Below are 18,042 nucleotides of genomic sequence, written 5' to 3'. Positions count from 1 at the left end.
CTCCAAAGCTGAGGGAGACGTTTGGGGTCTCCAAAGCTGAGGGAGATATTTGAGGCTCTCCAAAGCTGAGGGACATGTTTGGGGGTCTCCAAAGCTGAGGGACATGTTTGGGGGTCTCCAAAGCTGAGGGACATGTTTGGGGTCTCCAAAGCTGAGGGACATGTTTGGGGTCTCCAAAGCTGAGGGAGATGTTTGGGGTTCTCCAAAGCTGAGGGAGATGTTTGGGTTCTCCAAAGCTGAGGGAGATGTTTGGGTTCTCCAAAGCTGAGGGAGATGTTTGGGTTCTCCAAAGCTGAGGGAGATGTTTGGGTTCTCCAAAGCTGAGGGAGATGTTTGGGGTCTCCAAAGCTGAGGGAGATATTTGGGTTCTCCAAAGCTGAGGGAGATGTTTGGGGTCTCCAAAGCTGAGGGAGATGTTTGGGTTCTCCAAAGCTGAGGGAGATGTTTGGGGTCTCCAAAGCTGAGGGAGATATTTGGGTTCTCCAAAGCTGAGGGAGATGTTTGAGGTTCTCCAAAGCTGAGGGAGATGTTTGGGGTTCTCCAAAGCTGAGGAAGATGTTTGGGGTCTCCAAAGCTGAGGGAGACGTTTGGGGGTCTCCAAAGCTGAGGGAGATGTTTGGGGGTCTCCAAAGCTGAGGGACATGTTTGGATTCTCCAAAGCTGAAGGAGATGTTTGGGGTTCTCCAAAGCTGAGGGAGATGTTTGGATTCTCCAAAGCTGAGGGAGATGTTTGGGGTCTCCAAAGCTGAAGGAGATATTTGAGGTTCTCCAAAGCTGAGGGACATGTTTGGGGGTCTCCAAAGCTGAGGGACATATTTGGGATCTTCAAAGCTGAGGGAGATGTTGGGGGTCTCCAAAGCTGAAGGAGATGTTTGGGTTCTCCAAAGCTGAAGGAGATGCTGGGGGTCTCCAAAGCTGAGGGAGATGTTTGGGGTTCTCCAAAGCTGAGGAGATGCTGGGGGTCTCCAAAGCTGAGGGAGATGTTTGGGGTTCTCCAAAGCTCAGGGAGATGTTTGGGGTTCTCCAAAGCTGAGGGGCATGTTTGGGGGTCTCCAAAGCTGAGGGAGATGTTTGGGGTCTCCACATTCTCAGGTGGGACAAAGCTGAGGGAGATGTTTGGGGCTCTCCAAAGCTGAAGGAGATATTGGGGGGTCTCCAAAGCTGAGGGACATGTTTGGGGGTCTCCAAAGCTGAGGGACATGTTTGGGGGTCTCCAAAGCTGAGGGAGATGTTGGGGGGTCTCCAAAGCTGAGGGAGATGTTTGGGGTCTCCAAAGCTGAGGGAGATGTTTGGGTTCTCCAAAGCTCAGGGAGATGTTTGGGGGTCTCCAAAGCTCAGGGAGATGTTTGGGGTTCTCCAAAGCTGAGGGAGATGTTTGGGGTCTCCACATTCTCAGGTGGGACAAAGCTGAGGGAGATGTTTGGGGTCTCCAAAGCTCAGGGAGATGTTTGGATTCTCCAAAGCTGAGGGAGATGTTTGGGGTCTTCAAAGCTGAGGGAGATGTTTGGGGTCTCCAAAGCTCAAGGAGATCTTTGGGTTCTCCAAAGCTGAGGGAGATGTTTGGGGTCTCCAAAGCTGAGGGAGATGTTTGGGGTCTCCAAAGCTGAGGGAGATGTTTGAGGTTCTCCAAAGCTGAGGGAGATGTTTGGGGTTCTCCAAAGCTGAGGGAGATGTTTGGGGTTCTCCAAAGCTGAGGGAGATGTTTGGGGTTCTCCAAAGCTGAGGGAGATGTTTGGGGTTCTCCAAAGCTGAGGGAGATGTTTGGGGTCTCCACATTCTCAGGTGGGACAAAGCTGAAGGAGATGTTTGGGTTCTCCAAAGCTGAGGGAGATGTTTGGGGTCTCCAAAGCTCAGGGAGATGTTTGGGGTCTCCAAAGCTCAGGGAGATGTTTGGGTTCTCTAAAGCTCAGGGAGATGTTTGGGGTCTCTAAAGCTCAGGGAGATGTTTGGATTCTCCAAAGCTCAGGGAGATGTTTGGGTTCTCCAAAGCTCAGGGAGATGTTTGGGTTCTCCAAAGCTGAGGGAGATGTTTGGGGTCTCCAAAGCTCAGGGAGATGTTTGGGGGTCTCCAAAGCTGAGGGAGATGTTGGGGTCTCCAAAGCTGAGGGAGATGTTTGGGGTTCTCCACCCTCCCAGGTGGGACAAAGCTGAGGGAGACATTTGGGGGTCTCAGAAGCTGAGGGAGATGTTTGGGGTTCTCCAAAGCTGAGGGAGATGTTTGGGGTCTCCAAAGCTGAGGGACATGTTTGGGGTTCTCCAAAGCTGAGGGAGATGTTTGGGGGTCTCCAAAGCTGAGGGAGATGTTTGGGTTCTCCAAAGCTGAGGGAGATGTTTGGGGTCTCCAAAGCTCAGGGAGATGTTTGGGTTCTCCAAAGCTGAGGGAGATGTTTGGGGTCTCCACATTCTCAGGTGGGACAAAGCTGAGGGAGATGTTTGGGGTCTCCAAAGCTCAGGGAGATGTTTGGGGGTCTCCAAAGCTCAGGGAGATGTTTGGGGGTCTCCAAAGCTCAGGGAGATGTTTGGGGTCTCCAAAGCTGAGGGAGATGTTTGGGGTCTCCAAAGCTCAGGGAGATATTTGGGTTCTCCAAAACTCAAGGAGATCTTTGGCTTCTCCACCCTCTGAGCTTTGATGGACCCAAACCCCGAGGAACCTGCGAGGTTCTCAGGTGTCCCCCAGCGCCCAGGTGACCCCCAGGTGTCCCCGGGCAGGTTTTTTGGGGTCCCACCTGTCAGCATGTACTGGTAGGCGTTGTCAGAGATGGAGAAGATGTGGGGCGGGACCTCGTTGCGCTTCTTGCCCCGGTAGGCGGCCACCACTTGTGGGTCGTAGACCGGCAGCCACTTGTAGGGGTTGACGGTGACGCAGAAGAGCCCCGAGTAGGTCTGGGGGGGACAACCCGGGGGGGGGGGGGGGGGTCAGGGGTGGGGACAACCCCCCTCCCCCACCCAGAGAGGGGACAACTGGCTGTGGGGGTGGGGGAGGGGCGGTGGGGGGTTTGGGGGGTCTTGGGTGGGTGGAGATGGGGCTGGGGTGGAGGGAGGGTGGGGCAGGGGGGGTCTGGGGGTGTCCTGGGGGTCCAGGGATGGGACAATTTGGGGTCTGGGGGTTTGGAGATGGGACATTTTGGGTCTGGGGGTCCTGGAGGTCCAAGGATGGGACATTTTGGGTCTGGGGGTTCAAGGATGGGACATTTTGGGTCTGGGGGTTTCAGGGGAGCCCAGGGTGGGACATTTTGGGTCTGGGGGTCCTGGAGGTCCAAGGATGGGACATTTTGGGGTCTGGAGAAGGTTCTGGGGGTCCTGGGGGTCCCAGGATTGGATGTTTTGGGTCTGGGGTTTCAGGAGAGCCCGGGATGAGACATTTTGTGTCTGGGGGTTGGAGATGGGACATTTTGGGTCTGGGGGTTCAGGAGGTCCAAGGATGGGACATTTTGGGTCTGGGGGTCCAAGGATGGGATATTTTGGGTCTGGGGGTTTGGAGATGGGACATTTTGGGTCTGGGGGTCCAAGGATGGGACATTTTGGGTCTGGGGGTTCAGGGGAGCCCAGGGTGGGACATTTTGGGTCTGGGGGTTTCAGGGGAGCCCAGGATGGGACATTTTGGGTCTGGGGGTTTCAGGAGGTCCAAGGATGGGACATTTGGGGTCTGGAGAAGGTTCTGGGGGTCCTGGGGGTCCCAGGATTGGATGTTTTGGGTCTGGGGGTTCAGGAGGTCCAAGGATGGGACATTTTGGGTCTGGGGGTTCAGGGGAACCCAGGGTGGGACATTTTGGGTCTGGGGGTCCAAGGATGGGACATTTTGGGTCTGGGGGTTTGGAGATGGGACATTTTGGGTCTGGGGGTTCAAGGATGGGACATTTTGGGGTCTGGGGGTTTCAGGAGGTCCAAGGATGGGACATTTTGGGTCTGGGGGTTTATGGAGTCCTGGGGGTCCCCATAATAACCTTCCCCAGAAGGTTCCAGCCCCCCCAGAACTCTCCAGAATCCCACCCAGAATGTTCCAGAAGCCTACCCTGAAGGTTCCACCACCCAAAACTCTCCAGAACCCCACCCAGAAGGTTCCAGAACCCCACCCAGAAGGTTCCACCACCCAAAACTCTCCAGAATCCCACCCAGAACTCTCCAGAACCCCACCCAGAAGGTTCCACCACCCAAAACTCTCCAGAATCCCACCCACAACTCTTCAGAACCCCACCCTGAAGGTTTCACCACTCATAAGGTTCCAGAACCCCACCCAGAAGGTTCCACCACCCAAAACTCTCCAGAATCCCACCCAGAACTCTCCAGAACCCCACCCTGAAGGTTCCACTATCCAAAACTCTCCAGAACCCCACCCAGAAGGTTCCACCACTCAGAAGGTTCCAGAATCCCACCCAGAACTCTCCAGAATCCCACCCAGAAGAGGTTCCACCACCCAGAAGGTTCCAGAACCCCACCCAGAATGTTCCAGAATCCCACCCTGACCTCTGAGGTCCCAGATCTTTTGGGGCCCGCCCCCTCCCCGCCTTCCGGGGTCTCACGTAGATCATCCAGGCTCCGTAGCGCTCCTTGAGGTTGAAGAGCACGGCGGGCTCGTGGAGGAAGGTCAGCATGGCCATGTCCTCGATCTTGTCGAACTTGGGCGGGTTCTGCTGGTGGACCTCGCCCTCCTTCACCGTCACCGTCTGGGGGGGACACGGGGAGGGGTCACGGGGGGGTCTCCTCACGTGGTGTGGTGTCCACAGGGATGTTCTTCTCTGGTGGTCCCACCACGAGTCACGCCACGCCCCGCCCCGTGGTGCGGGCGTGGTGGCCTTGAGGTTCTCGTGGACTTCTGGTGTCAACTGGGGCTTGGGTTCTGCAGGGCATGGACCACCCCTGACCCCCCCACCCAATGTCCTCATGACCTCCAGCCAATGTTCCTGTGACCTCCATGTGACCCCCACCCAATGTCCCTGTGACCTCCACCCAATGTTCCTGTGACCTCCATGACCCCCACCCAATGTCCGTGTGACCTCCTGACCCCCACCCAATGTCCCTGAGACCTCCTGACCTCCACCCAATGTCCCCATGACCCCCACCCAATGTCCCTGTGACCTCCATGTGACCCCCACCCAATGTCCCTGTGACCTCCATGTGACCTCCACCCAATGTCCCTGAGACCTCCTGACCCCCACCCAATGTCCCCATGACCTCTGTGACCTCCACCCAATGTCCCCGTGACCCCCTGACCTCCACCCAATGTCCCCATGACCCCCACCCAATGTCCCTGTGACCTCCTGACCCCCACCCAATGTCCCTGTGACCTCCATGTGACCTCCACCCAATGTCCCTGAGACCTCCTGACCCCCACCCAATGTCCCCATGACCTCTGTGACCTCCACCCAATGTCCCCATGACCCCAATGTCCCCTGTGACCCCAGTGTCCCCGCGGTGTCACCTCTCCCAGCTCGGTCTCCACGGTGACGCTGTCCCCAATGACCCCAATCCCCCCAATGTCCCCATGACCCCAATGTCCCCCCAGTGTCCCCATAACCCCTGTGACCCCAATGTCCCCCCAATGTCCCCAATGTCCCCAATGTCCCCAGTGTCCCCCCAATGTCCCCAAGACCCCTGTGACCTCAATGTCCCCATGTCCCCCCAATGTCCCCGATGTCCCCCCGGTGTCACCTCTCCCAGCTCGGTCTCCACGGTGACGCTGTCCCCAATGTCCCCAATCCCCCCAATGTCCCCCCAGTGTCCCCATGACCCCAGTGACCCCAATGTCCCCCCGGTGTCACCTCTCCCAGCTCGGTCTCCACGGCAACGCTGTCCCCAATGTCCCCCAATGCCCCCAGAGCCCCCAATGTCCCCCCAATGTCCCCAATCCCCCCAAGTCCCCGTGACCCCTAATGTCTCCAATGTCCCCCCAATGTCCCCCCAGTGTCCCCATGACCCCAGTGACCCCAATGTCCCCCCGGTGTCACCTCTCCCAGCTCGGTCTCCACGGCAACGCTGTCCCCAATGTCCCCAATGTCCCCCAATGCCCCCAGAGCCCCCAATGTCCCCCCAATGTCCCCCCAGTGTCCCCAATCCCCCCAAGTCCCCGTGACCCCTAATGTCTCCAATGTCCCCCCAATGTCCCCGATGTCCCCATTACCCCTGTGACCCCAATGTCCCCCCGGTGTCACCTCTCCCAGCTCGGTCTCCACGGTGACGCTGTCCCCAATGTCCCCAATCCCCCCAATGTCCCCATGACCCCTGTGACCCCCAATGCCCCCAATCCCCCCAATGTCCCCCCGGTGTCACCTCTCCCAGCTCGGTCTCCACGGTGACGCTGTCCCCAATGTCCCCAATCCCCCCAATGTCCCCAATGTCCCCGGTGTCACCTCTCCCAGCTCGGTCTCCACGGTGACGCTGTCCCCCTGTCTCTGCACCACGCGTCCCCTCACGAACTCGTGTCCCGGGTGGGGGACGAAGCACTCGGCCCTGTCCCCAGTGTCCCCCCAGTGTCCCCCCAGTGTCCCCAATGTCCCCCCAGTGTCCCCCCAATGTCCCCAACGTCACCAATGACCCCAAGACCCCAATGACCCCAGAGGCCCCCAAGTCCCCATGACCCCTGTGACCCCAGTGTCCCCAATCCCCCCAATGTCCCCAATGTCCCCAGTGTCCCCGGTGTCACCTCTCCCAGCTCGGTCTCCACGGTGACGCTGTCCCCAATGTCCCCAATCCCCCCAATGTCCCCATGACCCCTGTGACCCCAATGTCCCCAATCCCCCCAATGTCCCCGATGTCCCCCCGGTGTCACCTCTCCCAGCTCGGTCTCCACGGTGACGCTGTCCCCCTGTCTCTGCACCACGCGTCCCCTCACGAACTCGTGTCCCGGGTGGGGGACGAAGCACTCGGCCCGGGGGTCGAAGGCTCTGGTGGTGGCCGCCAGCCGCTCGCGCTCGCCCGGCCGCAGGAAGGGCGCCGCCGCGCCCAGCGCCGCCAGCACCGCGTCCGCCATCGTCCGGGGTCACCTGGGGGGTCACCGGGTCACCTGGGGGTCACCTGGGGTCACCAACCCACCCACAGCTCCTCAATGGTCAGTGAGTGACCACCATGGTCATTATTGACCACCCAGTGTCCCCAGCACTGCGTCTGCCATAGGCTGGGGTCACCTGAGGGGTCACCGGGTCACCTGGGATCACCTGGGGTCACCTGGGGGGTCACCAACCCACCCACAGCTCCTCAATGGACAGTGAGTGACCACCATGGTCATTATTGACCACCCAGTGTCCCCAGCACCGCGTCCGCCATAGGCTGGGGTCACCTGGGGGGTCACCGGGTCACCTGGGGGGTCACCTGGGGGTCACCAACCCACCCACAGCTCTTCAGTGGACCCTTCATGGTCAGTGAGTGACCACCATGGTCATTATTGACCACCCAGTGTCCCCAGCACCGCGTCCGCCATCGGCCTGGGGTCACCTGAGGGGTCACGGGGTCACCTGAGGGGTCACCTGGGGTCACCTGGGGTCACCTGGGGGGTCACCAACCCACCCACAGCTCCTCAATGGTCAGTGAGTGACCACCATGGTCATTATTGACCACCCAGTGTCCCCAGCACCGCGTCCGCCATCGGCCTGGGGTCACCTGAGGGGTCACGGGGTCACCTGGGTCACCTGGGGAGGACAGGGACCCCAACCCACCCACAGCTCCTCAGTGGACCACCATGGTCAGTGAGTGACCACCATGGTCATTGATTGACCTCTGTGGTCAGTGAGTGACCACCATGGTCATCAACTGACCACCCAGTGTCCCCAGCACCGCGTCCGCCATCGTCCTGGGGTCACCTGAGGGGTCACCGGGTCACCTGGGATCACCTGAGGGGTCACCTGAGGGGTCACCTGAGGGGTCACCAACCCACCCACAGCTCCTCAATGGTCAGTGGGTGACCACCATGGTCATTATTGACCACCCAGTGTCCCCAGCACCGCGTCTGCCATCGTCCTGGGGTCACCTGAGGGGTCACCGGGTCACCTGGGATCACCTGAGGGGTCACCTGAGGGGTCACCTGAGGGGTCACCAACCCACCCACAGCTCCTCAATGGTCAGTGAGTGACCACCATGGTCATTATTGACCACCCAGTGTCCCCAGCACCGCGTCCGCCATCGGCCGGGGTCACCTGAGGGGTCACGGGGTCACCTGGGATCACCTGAGGTCACCTGGGGGGTCACCAGCCCACCCACAGCTCCTCAATGGTCAGTGAGTGACCACCATGGTCATTATTGACCACCCAGTGTCCCCAGCACCGCGTCCGCCATCGGCCGGGGTCACCTGAGGGGTCACGGGGTCACCTGGGGTCACCTGGGGAGGACAGGGACCCCAACCCACCCACAGCTCCTCAGTGGACCACCATGGTCAGTGAGTGACCACCATGGTCATTGATTGATCTCTGTGGTCAGTGAGTGACCACCATGGTCAGTGAGTGACCACCATGGTCATTGATTGATCTCTGTGGTCAGTGAGTGACCACCATGGTCAGTGAGTGACCACCATGGTCATTGATTGATCTCTGTGGTCAGTGAGTGACCACCATGGTCAGTGAGTGACCACCCAGTGTCCCCAGCACGGCGTCCACCATCATCCGGGGTCACCTGGGGGGTCACAGGGTCACCTGAGGGTCACCTGAGGGTCACCAACCCACCCACAGCTCCTCAATGGACCACCATGGTCAGTGAGTGACCACCATGGTCATCCCAGATCTCCCGGTGTCCCCAGCACTGTGTCCGTCATCGTCCTGGGGGTCACCTGGGGGTCACCTGGGGGTCACCCACAGCTCCTCAGTGGACCCCTCATGGTCAGTGAGTGACCACCATGGTCATCCCAGATCTCCCGGTGTCCCCAGCACTGTGTCCGTCATCGTCCTGGGGGTCACCTGGGGGTCACCTGAGGGTCACCTGAGGGTCACCAACCCACCCACAGCTCCTCAGTGGACCCCTCATGGTCAGTGAGTGACCACCATGGTCATCCTTGACCCTCATGGTCATCAGCTCACCACCGTGGTCATTATCGACCACCCAGAGCCACCAGCACCACGTCCACCATTGTCCTGGGGTCACCTGGGGGGGACAGGGACAGGACCCTCCCCCCCCCGTGGCCCCCAGCCCCATAGATCCTCCCCCCAGCCCCATAGATCCCCTGTGTGCCCCATAGATCCTCCCCTGCCCCATAGATCCCCTGTGTGCCCCATAGATCCCCCCCAGCCCCATAGATCCCCCCCTAGCCCCATAGATCCCCTGTGTGCCCCATAGATCCCCCCCCAGCCCCATAGATCCCCCCCAGCCCCATAGATCCCCCCCCAGCCCCATAGATCCTCCCCCCAGCCCCATAGATCCCCTGTGTGCCCCATAGATCCCCTGTGTGCCCCATAGATCCCCCCAGCCCCATAGATCCCCCCCAGCCCCATAGATCCCCCCCTGCCCCATAGATCCTCCCCCCAGCCCCATAGATCCCCTGTGTGCCCCATAGATCCCCTGTGTGCCCCATAGATCCTCCCCCCAGCCCCATAGATCCCCTGTGTGCCACATAGATCCTCCCCCCTGCCCCATAGATCCCCTGTGTGCCCCATAGATTCCCCCTCAGCCCCATAGATCCTCCCCCCTGCCCCATAGATCCCCTGTGTGCCCCATAGATTCCCCCTCAGCCCCATAGATCCTCCCCCCAGCCCCATAGATCCCCTGTGTGCCCCATAGATCCCCTGTGTGCCCCATAGATTCCCCCCTGCCGCATAGATCCCCTGTGTGCCCCATAGATCCCCCCCAGCCCCATAGATCCCCTGTGTGCCCCATAGATCCTCCCCCCAGCCCCATAGATCCCCTGTGTGCCCAATAGATCCCCTGTGTGCCCCATAGATTCCCCCCCAGCCCCATAGATCCCCTGTGTGCCCCATAGATCCCCTGTGTGCCCCATAGATCCCCCCCAGCCCCATAGATCCCCTGTGTGCCCCATAGATCCCCCCCCAGCCCCATAGATCCCCTGTGTGCCCCATAGATCCCCTGTGTGCCCCATAGATCCCCTGTGTGCCCCATAGATCCCCTCCCAGCCCCATAGATCCCCTCCCAGCCCCATAGCGGCACTCACCTGGAATCTGTGGGTCTGGTGGGTCGGATGGAGGGATCTGGGGGGAGGGGGGGACATGGGGGGTGAGGGGCTGCACCCCATAGATCCCCTGTGCCCCATAGACCCCTGAGTGCCCCATAGATCCCCGTGCACCCCACATCCCATCCTGTGCCCCACACCCCACCCTGTGCCCCCCAGACCCCTAAGCCCACCCCACACGCCCCCCACCTCGTGGCCCACAGACCCCAGTACACCCCAAAACCCACCCTGTGCCCCATAGACCCCCCGTGCACCCCATCCCGTGCCCCACAGACCCCCGAGCTCCCCACATCCCACCCTGTGCCCCATAGAACCCCATGCACCCCATATCCCAACCTGTGCCCCACAGACCACTAAGCCCGCCCCACACGCCCCCCACCCCACCCAGTGCCCCCCAGACCCCACAGCCCCCCAGACCCCTGTGTGACCCACAACCTACCTGTGCCCCACACCCCACCCTGTGCCCCACAGACCCCCGTGCTCCCCACACCCCACCCCGTGCCTCATAGACCCCAGTGCACCCCAAAACCCACCCTGTGCCCCATAGACCCCCGTGCTCCCCCCACCTCACCCCGTGCCCCCCAGGCCCCAGAACCCCACAGACTCTGGTGCACCCCAAAACCCACCCTGTGCCCCATAGATCTTTCGTGTGACCCACAACCTACCTGTGCCCCACAGACCCCCGTGTGCCCCACATCCCATCCTGTGCCCCACAGACCCCTGAACCCCACACCCACACCCTGTGCCCCATAGATCTTTTGTGTGACCCACACCTCACCCCGTGCTCCCCAGGCCCCAGAACCCCACAGACTCCCATGCACCCCAAAACCCACCCTGTGCCCCATAGATCTTTCGTGTGACCCACAACCTACCTGTGCCCCACAGACCCCGGTGTGCCCCACATGCCATCCTGTGCCCCACAGACCCCTGAACCCCACACCCACACCCTGTGCCCCATAGATCTCTCATGCGACCCACAACCTACCTGTGCCCCATATCCCACCCCGTGTCCCCCAGACCCCTAAGCCCGCCCCACACGCCCCCCACCCTGTGCCCCACAGACCCCAGTGCACCCCAAAACCCACCCTGTGCCCCATAGATCTTTCGTGTGACCCACAACCTGCCTGTGCCCCACAGACCCCTGAACCCCACACCCACACCCTGTGCCCCATAGATCTCTCATGCGACCCACAACCTACCTGTGCCCCATATCCCACCCCGTGTCCCCCAGACCCCTAAGCCCGCCCCACACGCCCCCCACCCTGTGCCCCACACCCCACCCTGTGCCCCACAGACCCCCGTGCTCCCCACACCCCACCCCGTGCCTCATAGACCCCAGTGCACCCCATCCCGTGCCCCACAGACCCCCGAGCTCCCCACATCCCACCCTGTGCCCCATAGAACCCCAGGCACCCCATATCCCAACCCCTGCCCCACAGACCACTAAGCCCGCCCCACACGCCCCCCACCCCACCCAGTACCCCCCAGACCCCACAGCCCCCCAGACCCCTGTGTGACCCACACACCCCCCGTGTGACCCACAACCTACCTGTGCCCCACAGACCCCCGTGCTCCCCACACCCCACCCCGTGCCTCATAGACCCCAGTGCACCCCAAAACCCACCCTGTGCCCCATAGACCCCCGTGCTCCCCCCACCTCACCCCGTGCCCCCCAGGCCCCAGAACCCCACAGATTCCCATGCACCCCAAAACCCACCCTGTGCCCCATAGATCTTTCGTGTGACCCACAACCTACCTGTGCCCCATATCCCACCCCGTGTCCCCCAGACCCCTAAGCCCGCCCCACACGCCCCCCACCCTGTGCCCCATAGACCCCAGTGCACCCCAAAACCCACCCTGTGCCCCATAGATCTTTCGTGTGACCCACAACCTGCCTGTGCCCCACAGACCCCTGAACCCCACACCCACACCCTGTGCCCCATAGATCTCTCATGCGACCCACAACCTACCTGTGCCCCATATCCCACCCCGTGTCCCCCAGACCCCTAAGCCCGCCCCACACGCCCCCCACCCTGTGCCCCACACCCCACCCTGTGCCCCACAGACCCCCGTGCTCCCCACACCCCACCCCGTGCCTCATAGACCCCAGTGCACCCCATCCCGTGCCCCACAGACCCCCGAGCTCCCCACATCCCACCCTGTGCCCCATAGAACCCCAGGCACCCCATATCCCAACCCCTGCCCCACAGACCACTAAGCCCGCCCCACACGCCCCCCACCCCACCCAGTACCCCCCAGACCCCACAGCCCCCCAGACCCCTGTGTGACCCACACACCCCCCGTGTGACCCACAACCTACCTGTGCCCCACAGACCCCCGTGCTCCCCACACCCCACCCCGTGCCTCATAGACCCCAGTGCACCCCAAAACCCACCCTGTGCCCCATAGACCCCCGTGCTCCCCCCACCTCACCCCGTGCCCCCCAGACCCCAGAACCCCACAGACTCCGGTGCACCCCAAAACCCACCCTGTGCCCCATAGATCTTTCGTGTGACCCACAACCTACCTGTGCCCCACAGACCCCGGTGTGCCCCACATGCCATCCTGTGCCCCACAGACCCCTGAACCCCACCCCCACACCCTGTGCCCCATAGATCTCTCATGCGACCCACAACCTACCTATGCCCCATATCCCACCCCGTGTCCCCCAGACCCCTAAGCCCGCCACACACGCCCCCCACCCTGTGCCCCACAGGCCCCAGTGCATCCCAAAACCCACCCTGTGCCCCCCCAGACCCCTAAGCCGACCCCTAAGCCGGCCCCACACGCCCCACACGCCCCCCACCCTCAGTCTCTGCTCCGCAGCAGCAGCTCCAGCAGCTCCGCCGCCCCACAGCTTTTATAGGGCGCTATGGGGTGGGAGGAGCAGTGGGGCGGGGGAGGAGGGGGCTGATAAAGGAGGGGGAGGGGGGCGGCCCCACCCTTCCCCCCCTCCCCACGGCGTCTCTGAGCCCCCCCATGTTCGCCCCATAGCGCGAGCTGTGGGGCAGAGTAAAGGCTGCGAAACCCGGGGGTGCTCTGGGGTCCTGTTTTGGGGGAGTTCTATGGGGCAGAGCGGGGGGGAGTCCTACTTTGGGGTCTCTGTGGGGCAGGGACATTGGAGTCCCTTATTTGGGGCAGTTCTGTGGGGCAGGGAAGGAGGGGGGTCACATTTGGGGGTTTCTATGGGGCAGGATCCCTTATTTCAGGGGTTCTATGGGGCAAGGAAGGGAGGGTCCCATTTAGGGCATGTCTGTGGGGCAGGAGCTTCTTTGGGGGATTCTATGGGGCAGAACCTCATTTAGGGGATTCTATGGGGCAGAAACGGGGGGGATCCCTTATATTGGGGATTCTATGGGGCACGGACAGGAGGTTCTCTTATTTCGGGGATTCCATGGGGCAGGGATGGAGAATCTTTTATTTAGGAGATTCTATGGGGCAGGAACAAGAGGTTCCCTTTTTAGGAGATTCTATGGGGCAGGAACAGGAGGTTCCTTTTTTAGAGCATTCTATGGGGCAGGGATGGAGTGGATCCCTTTTTAAGGAATTCTATAGGGCAGGAACAAGAGGTTCCCTCATTTCGGGGATTCTATGGGGCAGGAACAGGGATGGTCCCATATTTTGGGCACTCTATGGGGCAGGGATGGGGAATCTTTTATTTAGGGGATTCTATGGGGCAGGAATGCAGAATCCTTTATTTTGGGGATTCTATGGGGCAGGAACAGGGATGGTCCCATATTTTGGGCACTCTATGGGGCAGGGATGGGGAATCCTTTATTTCGGGGATTCTATGGGGCAGGAATGCAGAATCCTTTATTTTGGGGATTCTATGGGGCAGGAACAAGAGGTTCCCTTTTTAGGGCATTCTATGGGGCAGAAACGGGGGGATCCCTTATTTAGGGGATTCTATGGGGCAGAGATGGGGAATCCTTTATTTCGGGCATTCTATGGGGCAGAAACAGGAGATTCTTAATTCTGGGGATTCTATGGGGCATGGATTCTATGGGGCAGAAACGGGGGCGATCCCTTTTTAGGAGATTCTATGGGGCAGGGACACGAGATTCCCTTTTTAGGGCATTCTATGGGGCAGAGATGGGGAATCCTTTATTTCCGGGATTCTATGGGGCAGAAACGGGGGTGATCTCGTATTTCGGGGATTCTATGGGGCAGAAACAGGGATGGTCCCATATTTCGGGCATTCTATGGGGCAGAGATGGGGAATCCTTTATTTAGGAGATTCTATGGGGCAGAGATGGGGAATCCTTTATTTAGGAGATTCTATGGGGCAGGAACGGGGGGATCCCATATTTAGGGGATTCTATGGGGCAGGAATGGGGGTGATCTCGTATTTCGGGGATTCTATGGGGCAGGGACAGGAGGTTCCCTCATTTAGGGGATTCTATGGGGCAGAAACGGGGGGGGATCCCTTATTTAGGGGATTCTATGGGGCAGAGATGGGGAATCCTTTATTTAGGGCATTCTATGGGGCAGAAATGGGGGGGATCCCATATATCGGGGATTCTATGGGGCAGAAATAGGGGTGATCTCTGATTTCTGGGGTTCTATGGGGCAGGAACAAGGATGGTCCCGTATTTAGGGGATTCTATGGGGCAGGAACGAGGTGATCTCTCATTTCTGGGGTTCTATGGGGCAGGAACGGGGTGATCCCTCATTTCTGGGATTCTATGGGGCAGGGACAGGGGTGATCTCTCATTTCTGGGATTCTATGGGGCAGGAATGGGGTGATCTCTCATTTCTGGGGTTCTATGGGGCAGGGACAGTGGGGATCCCTCATTTCTGGGGTTCTATGGGGCAGGGACAGGGGGATCTCTCATTTCTGGGGTTCTATGGGGCAGGGACAGGGGGGATCCCTCATTTCTGGGATTCTATGGGGCAGGAATGGGGGTGATCTCTCCTTTCTGGGGTTCTATGGGGCAGGAACGGGGGGATCCCATATTTAGGGAATTCTATGGGGCAGAAATGGGGGTGATCTCGTATTTCGGGGATTCTATGGGGCAGAGATTGGGAATCCTTTATTTCTGGGGTTCTATGGGGCAGGGACAGGGGTGATCCCTCATTTCTGGGGTTCTATGGGGCAGGAACGGGGGGATCCCATATTTAGGGAATTCTATGGGGCAGAAATGGGGGTGATCTCGTATTTTGGGGATTCTATGGGGCAGGAACGGGGTGATCTCTCATTTCTGGGGTTCTATGGGGCAGGGACAGGGGTGATCTCTCCTTTCTGGGATTCTATGGGGCAGGAATGGGGGTGATCTCTCATTTCTGGGGTTCTATGGGGCAGGAATGGGGGTGATCTCTCCTTTCTGGGATTCTATGGGGCAGGAACGGGGGGATCCCATATTTAGGGAATTCTATGGGGCAGGAACAGGGATGGTCCCATATTTCGGGGATTCTATGGGGCAGAGATTGGGAATCCTTTATTTCGGGCATTCTATGGGGCAGAAATGGGGGTGATCTCTCATTTCTGGGGTTCTATGGGGCAGGGACAGGGGTGATCTCTCATTTCTGGGGTTCTATGGGGCAGGAACGGGGGGATCCCTCATTTCTGGGATTCTATGGGGCAGGAACAAGGATGGTCCCGTATTTAGGGGATTCTATGGGGCAGGAACGGGAGGATCCCTCATTTCTGGGGTTCTATGGGGCAGGAACGGGGGGATCCCATATTTAGGGCATTCTATGGGGCAGAAATGGGGAATCCTTTTCTATGGGGCAGAAATGAGGGGGATCCCATATATCGGGGATTCTATGGGGCAGAAATGGGGGTGATCTCTCATTTCTGGGGTTCTATGGGGCAGGGACAGGGGGGTCCTGGCCAATGTCCCCACACCTGGGGGTGGTGACATCCCGTCCCTGTCACTTCTATATCGGGACACGGGGGGGGAGGGGCGTTATCTGTCCCCTCTGGGGCCGCTGTGGGGCCGGGGGGGGGGGTCCCGGGGGGGTCCCGGGGGGTCCTGGCAGCCGTTCCCGGACACGGCTCCACTTTGTCCCGGCCGCGGTGACAAAGTGTCCTCGAGAGGTGACAAATTCCTGCGGGGGGAGGGGGAGATGGGGGAGGGGGACTTGGGCGCCAGGGAGACCCCCCCGCCCCCCACAGGGACATGGAGAGGGAGCGGGACCCCCCCCCCCCCCGATATCTGGGACCCCCTGGGACCCCCCCCCGATATCTGGGACCCCCTGGGACACCCCCAGCTCACCTGGGGACCCCCCCCCGGACACCCGGGACACCCCCCCGGATGTCTGGGACCCCCCTGGGACCCCTCCCCCCCGCCATTTGGGACCCCCTGGGACCCCCCCTGGACATCTGGGACCCCCCCCCGGACATTTGGGACCCCCTGGGGACCCCCCTGGACATCTGGGACCCCCCTGGGACACCCCCAGCTCACCTGGGACCCCCCCCGGATATCTGGGACCTCCTGGGACCCCCCCCCCCGGACATTTGGGACCCCCTGGGACCCCCCTCGGACACCTGGGACCTCCTGGGACCCCCCCTCAGGACATGTGGGACCCCCTGGAACCCCCCCCGGACATCTGGGACCCCCCCCCATGGACATCTGGGACCCCCGGAGACCACCCCGAACATCTGGGACCCCCCTCAAGACACCTGGGAACCCCCCCGGACACCTGGGACCCCCCTCCTGGTCATCTGGGACCCCCTGGGACCCCCCCTCAGGCACCTGGGACCCCCCCTCTGGACATCTGGGAACTCCTGAGGACCCCCCTGGGACACCTGGGACCCCCTGGGGACACCTGGGGACACCTGGGACCCCTTGGGGACACCTTGGGGACACCTTGGGGACACCTGGGGACACCTGGGGACACCTGGGACCCCCTGGGACCCCCTGGGGACACCTGGGACCCCCTGAGGACACCTGGGGACACCTGGACACACCTGGGACCCCCTGGGACCCCCTGGGGACACCTGGGGACCCCCTGGGGACACCTGGGACACCTTGGGGACACCTGGGGACACCTGGACACACCTGGGACCCCCTGGGGACACCTGGGGACACCTGGGGACACCTGGGGACACCTGGGACACCTGACACAACACCTGGAGCCAGGCTGAACACCTGAATAATCCCGGGGGGGTCCCGGGGGGGTCAGGGTGACACCGGGGGGGGGTCAGGGTGACACTGGGGGTGTCGCGGTCACTCCGGGGGTGTCGTGGTCACTCCGGGAGGGTCAGGGTGACACTGGGGGTGTCGCGGTCACCCCGGGGGGGTCCCGGGGGGGTCCCGGGGGGGTCCCGGGGGGGTCAGGGTGACACCGGGGGGGGGTCAGGGTGACACTGGGGGGGTCCCGGGGGGTCAGGGTGACACCGGGGGGGGGGTCAGGGTGACACTGGGGGTGTGCCGGTCACCCCGGGGGTGTCGCGGTCACTCCGGGGGGGTCCCGGGGGGGTCCCGGGGTTTTTTTTCCGCCGTTTTTGTGTTTTCCTTTCGCTTTCGGCCGCGCTTTTCCTTTCGCTTCTGGAGGCGGCGACAGCGGGGACAGAGCGGCGACAGCGAGGTGACACCGGGGGGGGGGCCGGGGGGGTCCTGGGGTGACACCGGGGGGGTCACGGGGGGGTCAGGGTGACACCGGGGGGGGGCCCGGGGGGGTCAGGGTGACACCGAGGTGACACCGGGGGGGTCACGGGGGGGTCACTGGGGGGTCACAGGGGGGTCCCCAGCTCTGTCACCTCCTGTGTCACCTTCTGCACCCGGGGGGGGGCGGCTGGGAGCTGGGGGGGACAGGAGGGGACAGAGGGGACAGAGGGGACAGAGGGGACAGAGGGACAGGAGGGGACGGAGGGGACAGAGGGGACAGAGGGACAGGAGGGGACAGAGGGGACAGAGGGGACAGAGGGGACAGAGGGACAGGAGGGGACAGAGGGACAGAGGGGACAGAGGGACAGGAGGGGACAGAGGGGACAG

General features: G+C 61.4%; 1 protein-coding gene across 2 annotated transcripts in view; it reads right to left on the bottom strand.

Moving 5' to 3' along the window:
* The window catches only part of LOC111944670 (myosin-6), a 38,444-nt gene extending 25,505 nt beyond the window's left edge, over window positions 1–12,939 (bottom strand). The window contains exons 1-5 of one of the 2 annotated variants that reach the window (XM_086875601.1): window positions 12,909–12,939; window positions 10,085–10,121; window positions 6,767–6,980; window positions 4,521–4,664; window positions 2,727–2,883 (exon numbers count right to left, since the gene is read on the bottom strand). In XM_086875601.1, coding sequence (XP_086731727.1) covers window positions 2,727–2,883; window positions 4,521–4,664; window positions 6,767–6,967 — 502 coding nt within the window. In that variant the 5' untranslated portion in view covers window positions 6,968–6,980; window positions 10,085–10,121; window positions 12,909–12,939. Of the gene's footprint in view, window positions 1–2,726; window positions 2,884–4,520; window positions 4,665–5,419; window positions 5,528–6,766; window positions 6,981–10,084; window positions 10,122–12,908 lie in introns of those variants that run through there. The other variant, XM_086875607.1, reaches the window with a different exon arrangement.
* Between the last annotated feature and the right edge of the window lie 5,103 nt (window positions 12,940–18,042).

This window comes from Cyanistes caeruleus, chromosome 1 (assembly GCF_971803275.1).
Source record: "Cyanistes caeruleus chromosome 1, bCyaCae1.hap1.1, whole genome shotgun sequence".
Taxonomy (NCBI): domain Eukaryota; kingdom Metazoa; phylum Chordata; class Aves; order Passeriformes; family Paridae; genus Cyanistes; species Cyanistes caeruleus.
Note: the sequence above shows the minus strand (reverse complement) of the source record. Positions and strands in the feature narration are given on the sequence as shown.